The following is a 16,536-nucleotide window of genomic DNA, read 5'->3' as shown; positions in this document are numbered from 1 at the left end:
TCGTAGATTGAGAACCTGCTAGAACCAGGCTCTGTTCAAGGTTCATGTACAAGACTGTTTACTTGCTTTCAAGGAACTTATATTCTAGTGGGGGAGACAGACAACAAGCAGAAAGAAACAAATGCATAGTATTTCAGCCAGCGATATGTGCTACTGTGTATGGCAGGCTAAGGCGGGGGTGGGGGGGAGTTGGGCGAGAGGGAGGGGGCTGGGGGGGCCGCTGAGCAGGGCCTCAGGGAACACCACAAAGACTTCAGGTTTCTCGCAGGAAGGGGATGAAAGGCTACCTGCAGGTTTTTTTGGCCAGAGGAGCATGTTCTTTGGCGTCAGGAACGGTGTGGAAGAACAGGCGGGGGGAGGGGGGGACGACGGACTCAGATGTCTGTTTGAGACAGTTGGACCCCGTGGCCTTTGAAAGAGCATGATCAAAATCTGGAAGAGAGCTGAGAAGATGTTCCGATGTGGGGTGGGAAGCATGACCAGCGCTCTTCCCTCTGTTTGAAGATGCTGCACATGGAAATGAAGGGCCTGTGTGTTTTATTAGTTTCGGAGGCAGAAGCAGAACCAGAGAGTGAGTGGGCGAAAATTAGAGGCAGACTTCTGGTCACAGAGAGACAGTTCTGTTATCTGGGCCTGCTCATGCTTGGAAAAAACTAAAAAAATTTTAAATATTAATGACCATTTCTTACCCTTGTGTTTGAGTCTGCTTCCCTGACTCTCCTTTCTTGGGTCTTAGTTAATCTCATATAATTGGTGGTAAATCCTTCATCATTTTAGACCCATAGCCCCCCATTTGATTCTGTACCCAGTGGTGTGACTTTTCAGCGTATGACAGGTACATAGTTGTCTTTAAGTGATAGCTGTTTTCATCCCTGTTTGAGCATTGATAACTTCTTAGAATTTGGCTTATTTAATTATAAAGATCAACATCAAACATCAAATTTCTTCAAATAGAAAATAATTACAAGAATATGGAATGTGCTGCCCTTTCGTAATTTACCTCTGATTCATTACCTGTGCTCATATTAGGTCGAGCATACTTGGTGTCTCTTGAACCATTGGCTCTAACGATTCATCATTGAAAGTCATCATGTTTGATTCCAAAGTGTTGCTGAAATTAAAGCAGAGAGGTGAACACACTCAGGCCTGTCTGCACGAGAGGAAAGTGGGCAGGTTGAACATGTACTTTCACTTGTAGTGGAAGCGTTGGCTCAGGACTTGCGTGTCGTGGTGATGGATTTAATGCTGTCTTGCAGCTTTACAGAAAAGACCATACCCAACGTCATCATATCACATCGCTACAAAGCGCAAGACACTCCAGCTAGGAAGACGTTTGAGCAGGCTCTGACTGGAGCGTTCATGTCCGCTGTCATTAAAGACCTCCGGCCCAGCGCCCTGCCCTTTGTGGCCAGCTTGATTCGCCACTACACGATGGTGGCGGTTGCCCAGCAGTGTGGTGAGTGGGACGGAGAAGTGGTGGGCTGAGGTTGGGGAGCTTCAAAAACTTGGACGTGTTTCGGAGAAGCTGAGTGTGGCTGATTGGTTTTTGGCTCTTGTTGTATAGTTTTCCACGCATTCCGTTGACAAAGATAGTTGGTATTTCTGTGGTGGGTGCTGTATTCACTTGAAAATTGTCACCAAGTTTTACCTATGAAACACACCGCGTTGAAGATTTTGGCCCTTTGTTTTTCATCCCGGGAGCTGAGTACTTTTGGACCCTCTGCGTGTAGAACAGGGACAGTTTGTGGTCACACCCCTGCCGGTCTGCTGTCCGTGGTGGTGTTTTCCAGGCCCAGCCTCCCCTCGGCTCCGTCACCCACCAGCCGCTGAGCCAGCTTCTCAGTCTCCAGGCTGTGCTTCTTCTGCTCCTGGGATCTTCCTGCCTGGGCGCACCTCACCACTGCTCCGGCAGTTCTCAGGCTCTGGGTGGTGAAGGACCACTTTTGTCTCTGTGTTTTCTAATCCATTGCAGACTGGCGATTTTGAAAAGAGAGTAAAGATGTCACCACACTGCCAGTTGCTGAGTTTCTGCATACTTAATCTCAGCTTAATCCCAGTGCTGGTCGGTGGGCACGCACACCTGAGCAGCGCTGCGTGTCCTTAGAGCCCCAGCCCTCGATCAACACGTGGTTTTCTCCGGACGCTGCAGAGCACAGAACTGCCCGCCCCCCCTTTCCTTTAACTCTTCCTGCCTGGACAGTCAGTGCTGCGAAGTGTAACACTTAGATTGTTTCTCAGTGTTTCCAGCAGCCCTGTACGCTTCGCAGTGATTCCCATGTTGCCTCATGCTGGGTGCTGCCGGGCGTGAGTGAATCGCTGCTGGCAGGCTATTCTCTGGGTGGGTTGGGTTTCGTAGCTGGGTGCTGTTGCTTTTTACTGTTATTTGTATGTTAGGAGCATCTAGAGCGTAACCCCTGGACAGTCCCACGTGGTGCCTCTTGGCCTGGCTAATGATTTTTCTTTTTAAAGGAGATACCTGATGGTAGTTCTCATTTTAAGCCAATACGTCTTTGAGTTGTGATTGAGAAAATCTGAAAATAATGTGTGATGGAGTCAGACCACTTAGTTTATAAATAATTGCATTTTAACAGAAGTTGGTCTAGAGTGCCAGAGTTGGCTTTTATTAATTCCTAATCTCAAGGAAAAATGCGAGGTAGTTTTGCAGTTTGAGGGCTGAGAATGTTCATGGCGCTAAACCTGACTTTCCCGCATGCCCTCTACCTCTCCTTTCAGGTCCCTTCTTGCTCCCTTGCTACCAGGTGGGCAGCCAGCCCAGCACCGCCATGTTTCACAGTGAAGAAAACGGGTCGAAAGGAATGGACCCCTTGGTCCTCATTGATGCGATAGCTATTTGTATGGCGTATGAAGAAAAGGAACTTTGCAAGATTGGGGAGGTGGCCCTCGCTGTGATATTTGATGTTGCAAGTATCATCCTGGGCTCGAAGGAGAGGGTGAGGAAGGCTTGAGGTCTGTGTGGGTGTTTGTGCCGGAGGGTAGTTGCTCTAGAAGTGACTCGCAGTTTAGGAACTGAGGGGCGCCGTGCCGGGTTGTGTGTGTCTCTCCACAGGCATGCCAGCTGCCCCTCTTCTCTTACATCGTGGAACGCCTGTGCGCCTGCTGCTATGAGCAGGCCTGGTATGCGAAGCTGGGGGGTGTGGTGTCCATCAAGTTCCTCATGGAGCGGCTGCCTCTCACGTGGGTTCTGCAGAACCAGCAGACCTTCCTCAAAGCGCTTCTCTTTGTCATGATGGACTTGACTGGAGAGGTAGGTGATGGGGGCCCAGGCCTAACCGTGCTGGTTCATGACGCTGGTTTGCCTGAAGAGCAGCTGGTTTCAGACAGTTCCGCAAACATGCTCTTCTAAAAGCTTAGATATCGTTACAGCGTCTTTAATGAAAGGACAGATCAGAGCCCTCAGACTCTTTCCCTGAGGATCGAAATACCTGTCTGTCTTGATGAAGAACAGCCACTGGCCAGAGTACTTAACCCAGTGGTCTGTGAAGGGGAGAACTACTTCTCAGTCCTGACACAGGGGAACATTTCTACAGGTGTCGCATTCCTTATGAGCCCCTGTGCAGATGCGACACAAATGGAAGGTGGTGGGCGTTGCCTGCTTAAACCCGTTTGGTAAACATGAGGATCAAGTTCCGATCCACATTTTCTTTTCTGAATGACAGACAGAGTACCTACGAGCAGGAGGGTTCGCTGCCGGAGTTAGCGTCATAACCTTGCGGACGTTGTGAAGCAGACTTGATAACATTAGCTGGCGTGAGGGGCGTGGGCCCCCAGTGACGGTGTTTGGAGCAGGGGTTGCTGTGCAGGAGACGTGGGCGCGTGGGCAGCATCGCCCCCTTTCGTGCTAAGGATTCCCTGGCCTGCAGGTTTCCAATGGGGCGGTCGCCATGGCCAAGACCACCCTGGAGCAGCTTCTGATGAGGTGTGCGACGCCCCTGAAGGACGAGGAGAGGGCCGAGGAGATTGTGGCGGCCCAGGAGAAGTCCTTCCACCACGTGACCCATGACCTGGTTCGGGAGGTCACGTCTCCGAACTCCACCGTGAGGAAGCAGGCCATGCACTCCCTGCAGGTGCTGGCCCAGGTCACTGGGAAGAGCGTGACCGTGATCATGGAGCCCCATAAGGAGGTGAGGCATCTGTCCCCCGACGGAGGTCACGGCAGCAGAACCTTGGAGAGTTTTTTTACTTCACTCCTTCAAATGTGACGTGATACAGAATGTATAGTTTTCTGTCAAGTAAACAAAGCGCTGTCACACATGCTCTTCGTGCGTATGTTAACGTCTGTCTCAGTAATCGTCCGTGTCGAGGGGGTAGAATGCTGGTTTTCTGGGCCTGTAGAGCACAACCTGATGGTTTTGTTCTTATTTTGGTTTTTGTTGTTTTAAGAGCAGTTACTCTGGACCTGTAGGAGTTAAATGTACCTACCTGCATCTCTCCATGACCCAGTGTCAGTATATGAAACAGCCTTCCTTCCCTCACTAAAAGACATCTGTGATAACTTGTGATCTCAGTTATGGTTTTCACATTGTTAATTGGCTTAGAATATTGTGATGAGAGGTGTTTGCTTTTTAAGGGGCAGCTGGTCAGTGGTGCTTCCTCCCTGTCTCTCCCAGGTTCTCCAGGATATGGTCCCACCTAAGAAGCATTTGCTCCGACACCAGCCTGCCAACGCGCAGATTGGCCTGATGGAGGGAAACACGTTCTGTACCACTCTGCAGCCCCGGCTCTTCACAATGGACCTTAACGTGGTGGAGCATAAGGTGTTCTACACAGAGGTAGGGGGGGGTGGTGCGGCGTGGTGTGGATGGTGATGACGTGTGTCTGGTAACCTGTCTTTGTGCACAAAGACCGGTCAGGCAGCATTCAGAGAAGGCACGGGCGGTGACCATGGTAACCGGCCACCGCCTGGCTCAGCCTCTAGCACAGGTATGTTACATTTGGGATTGGCGAGGAGGTAGGCATGGTGGCTGCAGATGTCCAGTAAAATGTGGGGGTTTTCTGATTCCTGTGAACTCTGTTAACCCTCTTCAGGGAGCCTTCAGGACCTTGAAGTTGCTTATTCCAGAGTTAAGACTATAGCATCTGCCCTAATCACTCTCGCATCATCAGGCGCCCAGTTCAGTGAACATATCAGTTACTCGAATGTGCCAGGCACTGCTGAGAACTCGCCTCACAAGAGTGCCCGCACCTGGTTCTGGCAGCACCCAGTGAAGTACAGACACTGATGATTCTCATCTTGAAGACGCAGGATCTAAGCCTTAGGGTTTGTTAGACACCTAAAGCCACAGGGCAGGTGAGCAGGAACCACCACAGTTGTTGTAGAGCCTGGTTCCTAATCACTGTACTGTCCTGCTGGGCTCTCGTTTTGTTTAGTGGACTTGACTTGCCCCTTGACCCCGGATAACAGTGGTGGTGGATGGAAACTTACAAGTGTTTGTCGCTGTAAATACTACAGTGTGAGATGGTATTAGACAGTGACAAATAGAAGTTAAACTATACATACAGTCGGATTATAAGCATTAATTCATAGACTCGATAATAGGCTGTTGATTAGTCTCAGTTTGAAATTTTTATGAGGTGTGAATCATACTTCTGGAGGCATTGTCAGTGTAAACTGGGGCAAAAGTCATACAGAAGCAAATCATGCTTATCCACACTGTCTGAATTTCCAGTTATGAGAAATTTACCTCTTGATTCTTTAAGTCCTGTGTTTTTGCTTGGACATAAGGTCATTGATCGTGTGTTCCAGCTTTGATCTTTTATACTTTGCTATATCCCTTGTATAAGAGTCATCGCTTATAAGACTTGAGCGAGGGTACAGGAGAGCCCTTGGAGGATGGGAGGGCAGCTTCCCTTCGGGGGCTCCAGAGGCAGGTGTGTTTTAACCTACGGGGAAAATTCCTCATGGAGCTGGAGACCAGAAACTGGTAGTGTTAAGTGGTAAATTTGGGGGAGTTAAACTGGTTTTGAAAGTGTTTATCAGGGCACCAGCTATATCAAAACGTGAGGATCTTTCAGAAAATAGAAACTCTTGAGTCCTCTCCCCAGAAACTTAGTTCAGTAGATTTGGGGTCAGGCCTGGGAATCTATTCCCTGAAAACTTCCCAGATGATACTGGTGTGGCCACGTTTGGAAGTCTGGCTTTCTAATTTAGTTTCCAACGCTCACTCTCTCTAGATATAGGTAGAGGGGTGTATACAAATATGTTACGTATGAAGAGAATGTTATTGAAGGTTTTCTCTGGGGAGTGGAGTAGGGTGGGTGGCTTTCTCTTTATATTCTCCTCTACTGTTTTAAATCTTTTACTAAATAGGAATCTTTAAGGGAAAAAATGGTGCCATTTTTCCAGGATGTCAGTAGAAGGGGAAAGTAGCAATAGAACACCATATATAATATTTTAGATCATGGATATGTACATGTGGACCGGTCTGGTAAAATGTCTGGAGGGCTAGCCACTGGAGTAGCTGTGTGATACTGTTTCCAGTGAAGTACTTCCTACTTATGCCTCTCTGTACTTGAAAAAAAAAAGTGTGACTGCTCAAACTCTTGAATTATAGCAGGTGTATTTCTTGGGCACTGGCCCAAGGCATTGGGAAGCGGCTCTGAACAAGGAGGAGTTGTACCCGCCATCGTGGAATTTGCGTTTAGATAAAGTGATTCTCTGCGTCAAGAAAAAGCATTATCATATCAGAGTGGGTGAGGAGGTGTCACAGAGGTGGACTGAGTTTTGCTTTAGAGGAAGGACGCTCAGTCACATTTTGATAAATGCTTTGGGATTTGGGTTCAGTTTGTTAATCGTGTTGTGTGTGGCAGATTGCCGTGTTCTGTTACTTGCAAGGTTATTGTGTCTTTACAGTGAGTGCAGGCTAAATTAAGTTGTTCTGTCTTTTGCAGCTCTTGAATTTGTGCGAGGCTGAAGATTCAGCTTTAACAAAGCTGCCCTGTTACAAAAGTCTTCCGTCGCTTGTACCTTTACGAATTGCAGCCTTAAGTAAGTTCATGTAAATCTGTGCGACACGTTACTGGGTGCAAAAGTGAAGTGAGACAGTGGCCTTTTTTTGTAGTCTTAACTCTTCTGACTTTTTGTGGTCTTTTTGAGGTGGAATAAAAATTATGTTTGTGTATTATCAAAGTACATAATGAGATGTCAATGGATTATGTAGATTGCTAGAGTATAAATAATTTTTATTTAAATTATTTAATTGATTAAATTATTAATTAAATTGTTCAATTAGTTTATTTAATCTAATAAACTGGATTTTACTCAGAACTCTTTATAGCTGTCTTATGGGAACTATACGTTTCTCTAAAGCACGTATCTCTCTAATCTAATGGTTTAAGAGAGTTGTCATACCATTCATATCTTGTCATGTTCATCTGAATCAGAGTATTTAGATCTTTTTAGACTTTTTAATGATTCAGAAGCATTTAAGACTCCTGCTGTCTCTAGGCTTTCGTTGAGAATGTCAGTTATCATTGTTTAGCACAGGAATTGTGCATAATTTAGAAAAATATACTAAATCAGTACTCACCCTCATACTTAGAAACTGTCGTTTCCCCCTTTTTGATAAATACCCAGTTGTATAGTTGACTTTGTCTTGTTTTGTTGATTTTTACACACTTTACGAAGTATTGCCACAATCCTTCTTGAATTAGAGATAGAGGAGCTGAGAGGCAGACCGTAATACTTGAACTTGAGGATGGGGCTCAAGACACAGCAGGCCAGAGTGGGGGTGGGGGTGGGGGGCGACGTCAGGAGCTTCTCACTCCTCCTGGTGGGAATGCTTCTCATGCGTTCCTATCAGCCAGCATGGGCATTGCTCCTGCTACAATGTTACCCCTCAACTAACCTTTAACACAGAGGCTCCAGACATGTCCTCTTGCCTAAGGATATTTGCATTTTCAAAGCCTTTAACCCCCCAATTTAGGAGGAGGCCACCTGATTAGACTTGGATAGTGGAGAGAGGCTGGGCTGTGGGTCTGTTTCCTTCCTCACCAAAGTCTGAGGCTCTACCCTCAGCACTAACTCAGCATGCGTCTGCCCACAGGTCAGCCGTGCTCTCACCTGTCAGGATGTCTTGGGGGCAGGGGTGCATTGGGTACCCCCTTCAGCCCTTGTTTTTCCATCATTTCTCTCCTTCAGCCCTTCTTCATCTTACCTGGTCAGTAAGATTTATCATGGGCCTTCTGGCAGGCTGTTGCCTTCTTAGATAAGTGTTCACTCTTAGATAAAAGTGAGCCGGTGAGTAGAAGGTTGTGCATTCTTTTGTCTTTCTTGAGGCCAGATACTAGGAAAGAAGTTTAGTGACTCATATTTGTCCTTCAGACAAGGAAACTGTACATATGTTTTTCAGGTTAATGATGAAAATTGTATTGATTTCTCTCCCTAAAGATGCGCTTGCTGCCTGCAATTATCTTCCTCAGTCCAGAGAGAAGATCATCGCCGCCCTCTTCAAAGCCCTGAATTCCACCAACAGTGAGCTCCAGGAGGCTGGGGAAGCCTGTATGAGAAAGGTGAGTGGGGGCGAGCGGGTGTGAGTTCCGCACTGCGTTTCCTGTGGACCTCGTCTGTGCCTGTGGTTGGTAACACACCAGATTGTAATAGCCTCTTGAGCTGTTTCATAGTCATCTTGAGCCCTTTAAAAACTAAACAGTAATGACGAGTCTTCCTCACTTCATCATAAACTTCTGGAATATATGTGGTTAATACTCCATTTTCCCAAGCAAAGCAGAACCTTGCTGCTGGCCTTGAATATGAGTTCCATCCTGTTATGAAGTACGTTCTGATACTTGTTTTCCACTCCATGTTTTTCTGACACAGTTTTTGGAAGGCGCTACCATAGAAGTAGATCAGATCCACACGCACATGCGGCCTTTGCTGATGATGCTGGGAGATTATCGGAGCCTGACGCTGAACGTCGTGAACCGTCTGACCTCCGTGACCCGGCTCTTCCCAAACTCCTTCAATGATAAATTTTGTGATCAGATGATGGTAAGTCCGACGTGTATGATAAACTTGAGAAATTATTTTTTTTAAATGAGTAATGCACTTACATGGTTTAAAACTCAAAAGGTGTAAAAGGGTGTCTGTGAAGAGCCTCCCTCCTACCCCTGTCCTCCAGCCACCCAGTTCCTCTTCCGGGAGACCAACCAGTGTCAGCCGTTTCCCCGTGTGTCCTTCTAGAGATGCTTCCCGTTTGTAAAGGGACGTGTTTATTCTGTTAGTTCCCACAAAGGGCAGTGTAATACATGCATACTTCTTACTTCTTCCATTTACCATCCCATCATTTCACAGCAGTACCTGAAGTGCTTCTTCATTCACCTTGTGGCTACAGAATATTTCATGATGGGGACATGCCACGCGTCATTCCCCACTGGTGAACATCTAGATTGTTCTCAGTCTTTGACCTTTATAGACAGTGATGTGGTGAAAAACTTGTAAGAGCTTTAGAAGTCCTTTGAGTTTTTACAGTTACCAAGGAAATACTTCTGCAAAGAATACAGCTGTCTGACAGTGTTTAAACTTGAGGTGTAAACAGAGGAAAGAGGATTTCAGCTATTAATTTTATTTTGTATTCTGTAAATAAACATTTACAAATAATTTATTAACTTAAAATTTTGTTGTACATTACTGCAAACTTGCATGTGTTTTTTATGTGGCTTTTTAACCTCGCACACTGGCTTCTTTGTATCTACAGACACCTAAGAAATGAACAACGGCCCAGGTACCTAACTGGGTGTTGGTAGTATTATGATTCCTCCTAAAACTTTTAAGTGATGCCCTAATAGTGCAGTGTAGTTGGGAAACAGTGTGATATGGAAGTGAATTTTCCAAGTTGAAAGGCTGTTTCCCTTTAAGCTTCCATGTGTAATACACATACATACCTATCAATTTACATGCATTCAAACATTCATAAACATGGTTAAGGTAAACGAAGTTTTATCATTTCCCAGTTAGAGCACATCAAATACACGTTGTCTTACCTTGTCTTATGACTGTTGGCTCTTTCATGGACGAGATCTGTGTGTGTGTGTTCTGATCTCCTAGTGTTTTTATGTTTGTCTCCTTTTGAAAATGGTCTGTCTCTACCCTCTGTCGGCTACCGTTTCTTGTTTGCATGCCTGCCTGAAGCAACTTTCTGTGTGTGTGTTTTTTCACTCAAGTCTAACCCTTTCGATCTACTGTGAGGTTGAAATTCATCCAATAAACATTGTTCTCCAGGTTTTTTTTTTAGAACAGAGTGAACAGGGAAAATTCCCTGGTGGTCCAGTGGTTAGGACTCCGAGCTTGCACTGCTGAGGATTCAGGTTCAGTCCCTGGTTGGGGAACTAATACTGCAAGCCATGCAGCGCACCACCACCGCCCCCGCGCCCCCCCCCCCCCCCCCAAAAGAAAAAGAAAAGGTGAACAGAACTGTATCACATCTGTAGTTTCTGAGGCCAGGAGTCTTTTTCCCTAAAATAAAGAACGTTGGTTTTGTGTTTGTGCTTTGTTGAGGGAATTTTTTCTCCTTCTCTGGCATTACAGCCACGTTCTGAAAGCAGAGAGTGCTGATGTACTTGGATAAAGAATGACCGAGGCTACTGTTTATGCAGCCATCTCGCCCAAGTCCAGCCAGGACCTGTGCCAGTGGTACTTCTGCGTTTGTGGTGCTGGCCTTGTGCACGGACCCTGTGCTCTGCCACGTCCGTCTTTACCAAGCCACGTTCTTCAGAACTGTGCTCAGTCATCAGCCTCTGCTTTCTCTCATTTGATACACTTTTGGGATGAACAGCTCAAGCCTTCAGCATAACTTTAAGAGATAAGATATCTTACTATGTAGGGTGGGCATTTGTAAAAACAACCCTGAACATTTTCCTTTCTTATAATTTCAACTGCTTGATATTTGATCTTGAAGTCTCTTATGTGGTTAGTTGTTTTGGAAATCTCCTTATTGAACTAAAAGTTAATTTTATATACCAGTCAGTGTTATTTTTTTCCTTTGGGGAATCTAAGAGCAGGTGGCTGTTTTCTGTACCTTTAATTTTGTTACTCTCATATCTTTGGTATAAAAAGCTATTCTAGTAAGATAGAGGTTTCGTGAGTATATATTCTGATGATATCCTTCAAGGAATTTTATTGGTAAACCTTGTTAATGTATTTAGTTTCTTTGAAGAAATGTATATTGTTTTAATGTTTCTCAGTGTGTGTTCCTTGGAACACTGGCTCTACAAGATGTAGGGTTTCCATGAAAAACAGTTAATAAGCTAAGTAAGTTTGGGAAACAACCAGTTACTGTGTTTCCCTCTTGAAGCTTTACAAGGTCTGTGGACACTAAAGGCTCAGAGAAAAGTGTTCGGATGTATTTAAACCATCTGTCCCCAAGCTTGTTTGTGACTGAGGAGTCATTTTTAAAGTAGCTTGTTAACTCCCTGCAGGGCAGTGTTTTGAAGGACAGCTTTGGACAGTGTAGGATCACGAAGCTAGTCCTGTTGTATGGCTCCGCCTGTGTGGTTTTAGCTTAGGCTCTGAGTGCTTGTCGCTGGGTTTCCCTGGACCCTGTTGGGGGCGGGAGGCTGGCTGCCACGGGCCCAGGGGATGGCTCTTCTCTTGCTGCTGCAGCAGTGCAGTCTTTCCACAGAACGAGTGCCTGTGTTTTACCTCGTTCCTCCCTGGAACCAGAGCTCCACGGGGACAGGGATGTTGTCTGCTTGCTCATGTCTCAGCCCCAACACCTGGCCTGGCACCCGCTCAGGGCGGCCCTCGGGGAGAAGCAGCTGTGGCACAGAGTGACAGGAGTAAAAACCTGGGGTTGGAATGTCCGGGTTGCAGAACGTTCTCTGTTGTATGCGGGTAAATTCAGCCTTTCTATTTATAGAACATAAGTGCCAGTTACTCCCATCCCTAGTTTGATGGCTGCACTTTTTTGATAATAGAATCACTGCCATTCTCACATCAAGTAGCATGGAAATTAACGATTACATGTGAATTTTCACCTAAGAGCAGCATTTTGGAATCAAGATGCTCCTGTGATCAAGGAAAAATGACTAAGGATGTATTTTTTCAACAGCAACATCTGCGAAAGTGGATGGAAGTGGTGGTCCTCACCCACAAAGGGGGCCAGAGGAGCGACGGAAACGTGAGTGACTTGTTTGTTTCTGGGAGGGCAGCCCCACCGTGCACTGCTGTTACCAATGCTAATGTCGGAGCTGTGGTTTTAATTGCAATTCCGGTCAGAAATTTAGTTTTATGTGACTATAGTCCATGTAAATTGTTGAACATATTTTGTTAGCATTACATTTTGCTTTTATTTCTCTTAATTGTTGAACGTTCCTCTTTATGTTTCCTTAAAATCTCCCTTTTGTTCATTTTAACATGATGTTTTTGTTGATGAGAATTCTGGGAAGTGTGGAATGTTAGTATTTCAATTTTATTAGTTTTTCTTGAAAGTGAATAAAGTGTACTTTCTAGACTGTTCTTGGCAGCTGCCGTTTGCACAGGGTGCAGTCCTCAGCTGCTGTTTTCCATTGCTTTCCATCTCATTGCCTCATAAACCAAGTAGAGGTGTTAGGGCTTCATAAAGCATTAAGGAGGATGTAGTAAAGCATCGCATAAATATTGGCGTGTATGTTTTCTGGGTCCCAATCCCCCACCCCAGTTGTTTGCCGAAAGTCGAAATGGCCAGTACTTCAAAACACACTTTTTATGGTTTTGAGGAAAAACAACTTTAGTTAAATCTTTTTAAGTATCCAGTGTTGGTCACTAAAGACTTTCTCTCTTAAAAATGAATGGTTCTTGCTGTTTTGAATCTAATCTTATTTGTATATGTTAATATTCTTTTAAAATATTTTTAAAGTTGATGACTGTCCTCTCAGTGGGGTGTGTTTTCCACAAGTTCCTGTTACACCCTGTGAAATCGTACAGCAGTTTCCTGATGAGGGAATTCCTTGAGCTCTTCAGAGGCATAATTAACGTGGCTTTTTGTCCTCCTGTGCCTATTTGTTGGATGCTGTGTTTCATCCCATCTTGTATTTTATATTTATTTATTTTGGCTTTCTTATGCTTTGTTTTGACCATTCTATGTCAAGGTATTTTGTTTATGTGAGTCTTGTTTCCTGCTGCTTCTAAACAGCCAACAAGCAAAACTAAACCAGGATTTTAAACTTTTTTTTAGCAGTGTTAAGCCATCCATGACCTCTTCGAAGGTTTGTTATTTTTATATATATAGGGAAAAAATCAGGAAATCTTCATGGGGAACAGCAGAGTATATTTTAAAAGCCTAAGCTCTTGGGAGTAGGTGCAGGTGCCTCTGTACTTTTCCTCCCCATTGCTCATCTATTAGGTGTTTTTGCTCTAAATTTATTATTTGTTTTTACAGTTAGCTGTTAATTCTCTGAAACATATAGCTAATTCTAGAATACACATTTAAATCCTATTGGATAGATGAATGACTTCCATTAGATCAGAAAGATCCCGTAAGCTTTTACTGCAGCTCATTTGGGATGGGGGGGCGGGGCCATGGGCACTGGGAGATCCCTAAGCCCCTTCCTGCTGAAGCCTGTCGATCAGTGTTTGAGCATGTCCCAAGGGCCTGGGAACATCCCGGGGCTGAGGGAGACCGCGGCTCTAAACTCAGGCCACGGTGTTTGGGGTCCAAGGCAGTGTGGCCACAGCTTCATGGCCTCAGCCCAGGGCCAAGCCTCCTTTCTGCCCTTGAGCCCTGATGGTTTTTGTGGACGCTCCACACATTAGGAATGGGTCTTGGAAAGTAGTTTGTCTGTTCGGTCTGATCCCCGAGTAATATTGCCCAATTGAGAAACTATAACTGATGACATGTTAAAAGTTGGATAAAAATAAATAAAAGCTCCCCATAACATGAGGTACCCCTGATGATAGAGCTTTGCATTGTGATCACATTTAGGAAGGTTATCCTGTTTGGCTTTGAACTTACAGGGGGAAATATATGACCACCTGTTACACTGTGTCTGTACATACACACACACACACACACACACACACACACAACTTCACAAGATAACCCAGGTATCTATCCAGTGGGTGGCATCATGGTGTCTGGGTTCTTTTGGGTATGTGGGCCTCAAACATGCCTAACCTGGTTAACCCCCGGTCCTCTTCCAACTCCAGCTGGGAAAGGGTTTTTTTAAATACCAGCACTTCACATAAAATCTTGAATTATTAACTCTAAACAAAACAGTTTTGTTTTTTTTTAATGTATTTGCCTACAGCAAGGTCTTACAGTTTCTCCCCCTAGACAAGAATTCCAAAACTCTCTCTTTTTTTTTTTTTTTCTCAATTTGATTTAGAGAAGAATACACTCCATGTGACACCATGAGAAGGGCTGTTTTGACATCTGAAGGGTGGAAGGTGTATTTTTTGCTGTTGAGCATTTGTTAATTATTGTGTGCTTTCTGATAATTGTCTTTACTGTCTTGTTTACCCCAATAATCCTTTCTGTGTATTGAGTATATGGGAAGTTCTGTGTAAATAACGTAAATAGAAAAAAGATGATTTTCCTCCCCATCCTCAGGAGAGCATTTCAGAGTGCGGGAGGTGTTCCTTGTCTCCATTCTGTCAGTTTGAGGTGAGAACAACCTATTAAAAGTCAGTTTATGACTTGCAATGTGAAGAACAGTTTATATTTTCTTTTCTTTTCTTTTCTTTTTATCTTTCTGTTGCCTTTTTTCATGCTGTAATTTTTGTTTTGGTTCAGCCTGCCGTGGAAGGGGTAGAGGTGAGAATCTCAGTGGAGGTGCAGGAGGGGTTGTTGTCGTACTTGGTTTTGCTGTGACTTGTGGTTCTGTGGTGGACAGAGTGTGTCGTGCCTTTGAGTGCAGTGAGCCGTACTGTCTGTCTGTGGCGGAGTTGTATTAGTACCATTGCCGTGAACTGTCTGGGTGCCACGCATGTTTTCTATTAGGACGTCTTTAAGCAAGATTCTAAGTTCTTTGGTTTTCTACGTGCTGGGATCTCAATATTTCTGATCCAGTCGGGTTTTGCTCTCATAATGTTTGTATGAACTCATGCATCTAACAACCTCCTGAGAGGAAACACCACAAAGAATACATTAGACCTGCTAGAAAATGGGAGGAGTTCCATTTCCTCTGACTGACCAGCTGCCTGAAACTGAAACCCCCTTGCTCCTCCTGCACCCAGGCTCCTGCGTGTCTCTCACGCATGCCTCACTGCGGCGGTCATGACACGGACCCTGGACAGTCCAGCCCTGAGCTTTCCCTCTTCTGTAAAATGGGGATGGTGATAACCTTTCATTCCCGCCTTCCAGTGGTGACATAAAGGCCAGAAGCGATTTTGTGACAGTGCTTTTTGAAAGTGAAAACCTTCAAGATGAAAGTACCATTGTTAGAAGCTTACTCTAATTTCAGGACAGAACTTAATCTGCCTGAACACTTGGAAACACTGCAGAAGAGGACGCTAGAGGAGGCATGGGGGCCTCACTGAGCGGAGTCTTCTCATTTCTTACCCATCTCAGCGTTTTGCCTTTTGGCTTAAAGAGGCATTTTGAGAAGTATCTCCAGTGCTGCTGGGACGTGGTCCCTCCCAACTGGTGTTTATCATCCCCATTTTACCTGTTTAGAGTCGTGGGTATCCTGTTACCCACCACCCAGGATGGGACATCAGGGAGTCTTCCCTTCCCCATGGCCTGAATGGCAGACACAAAACCGTGGGAACTGACGCAGAACGGAAAGTTGGAATGACACTCAGTAATTGGCCGCTGAACTGTTAGCGCGTTTAAAAAGTACAAAATTCTTGGCATCCCACCTTTTTCATATGATTCCTTAAAGTAGTTTATCAGCTTTATTTTCAGGCCCAGTTGACAAATTCTTTACCACAGCCAGTCATTTATTTACATTGATAATTAATTTCCAGGGTAAATACTTCAAAAAAATTTTTGAGGACTTTGTGCTAAGTTTTGAAGGCAAAAGAAGCCTGTGCCCTCAGAACTTAGTACATTGGGAAGACCCTGTGATGTCTTGGCAATGTGAGGGAACCCTAATGCTCATGGCCTCGGGCATGATCCCCCCCACCCCCCGGGGTGGGGCTCGCTCACCTCGGCAGCCCAAAAGCTCACTTCCAGTGCTGGTCAGTGTGCGTAAAAGCAAAGACAGCACCATCACCCAGGTACACAGTCTGCTCCCTCTCCCCTCCACTGACAGATGAAATCTGAAGGCCAAGGGCAGGTAGTTTCCTTAGGCCACAGCTGTAATCTGAGATTGGTGAGTTGTGGCTTTTTATTGATACATGTTAACTCTGCTTCTGTTGGCTAGCCTTGCGAATGTAGCTAGAGCCTAGCAGGGTCTGTAGTGATGTTGGTATCTCTAGATGGCAAAATTAATTGGCCTATTTTATAATTTCTGGTTCTCTTCATTAGGAAATGAAAATTTGTTCGGCAATCATAAACCTTTTTCATCTGATCCCAGCTGCACCCCAAACCCTGGTCAAGCCTTTGTTAGAGGTCGTGATGAAAACAGAACGTGCTATGTTGATCGAGGTAAATGGTCGAA

The 16,536-nt window shown here is 45.1% G+C and overlaps 1 protein-coding gene across 8 annotated transcripts in view; it reads left to right on the top strand.

Annotated features, from left to right (window-relative positions):
• The window catches only part of TRRAP (transformation/transcription domain associated protein), a 105,486-nt gene that overhangs the window by 39,288 nt on the left and 49,662 nt on the right, over window positions 1-16,536 (top strand). For 7 of the 8 annotated variants that reach the window (XM_057748297.1, XM_057748292.1, XM_057748295.1 and 4 more), the window contains exons 23-32: window positions 1,257-1,456; window positions 2,734-2,951; window positions 3,068-3,265; window positions 3,882-4,142; window positions 4,629-4,790; window positions 6,910-7,006; window positions 8,408-8,529; window positions 8,837-9,007; window positions 12,066-12,134; window positions 16,404-16,523. In XM_057748297.1, the coding sequence (XP_057604280.1) occupies window positions 1,257-1,456; window positions 2,734-2,951; window positions 3,068-3,265; window positions 3,882-4,142; window positions 4,629-4,790; window positions 6,910-7,006; window positions 8,408-8,529; window positions 8,837-9,007; window positions 12,066-12,134; window positions 16,404-16,523 (1,618 nt within the window). Of the gene's footprint in view, window positions 1-1,256; window positions 1,457-2,733; window positions 2,952-3,067; window positions 3,266-3,881; window positions 4,143-4,628; window positions 4,791-6,909; window positions 7,007-8,407; window positions 8,530-8,836; window positions 9,008-12,065; window positions 12,135-14,543; window positions 14,598-16,403; window positions 16,524-16,536 lie in introns of all 8 variants that reach the window. The other variant, XM_057748298.1, reaches the window with a different exon arrangement.

Source organism: Hippopotamus amphibius, chromosome 9 (assembly GCF_030028045.1).
Source record: "Hippopotamus amphibius kiboko isolate mHipAmp2 chromosome 9, mHipAmp2.hap2, whole genome shotgun sequence".
Classification (NCBI taxonomy): Eukaryota; Metazoa; Chordata; class Mammalia; order Artiodactyla; family Hippopotamidae; genus Hippopotamus; species Hippopotamus amphibius.
The sequence above is the reverse complement of the archived record's forward strand: the minus strand, read 5'-3'. Positions and strand labels throughout refer to the sequence as shown.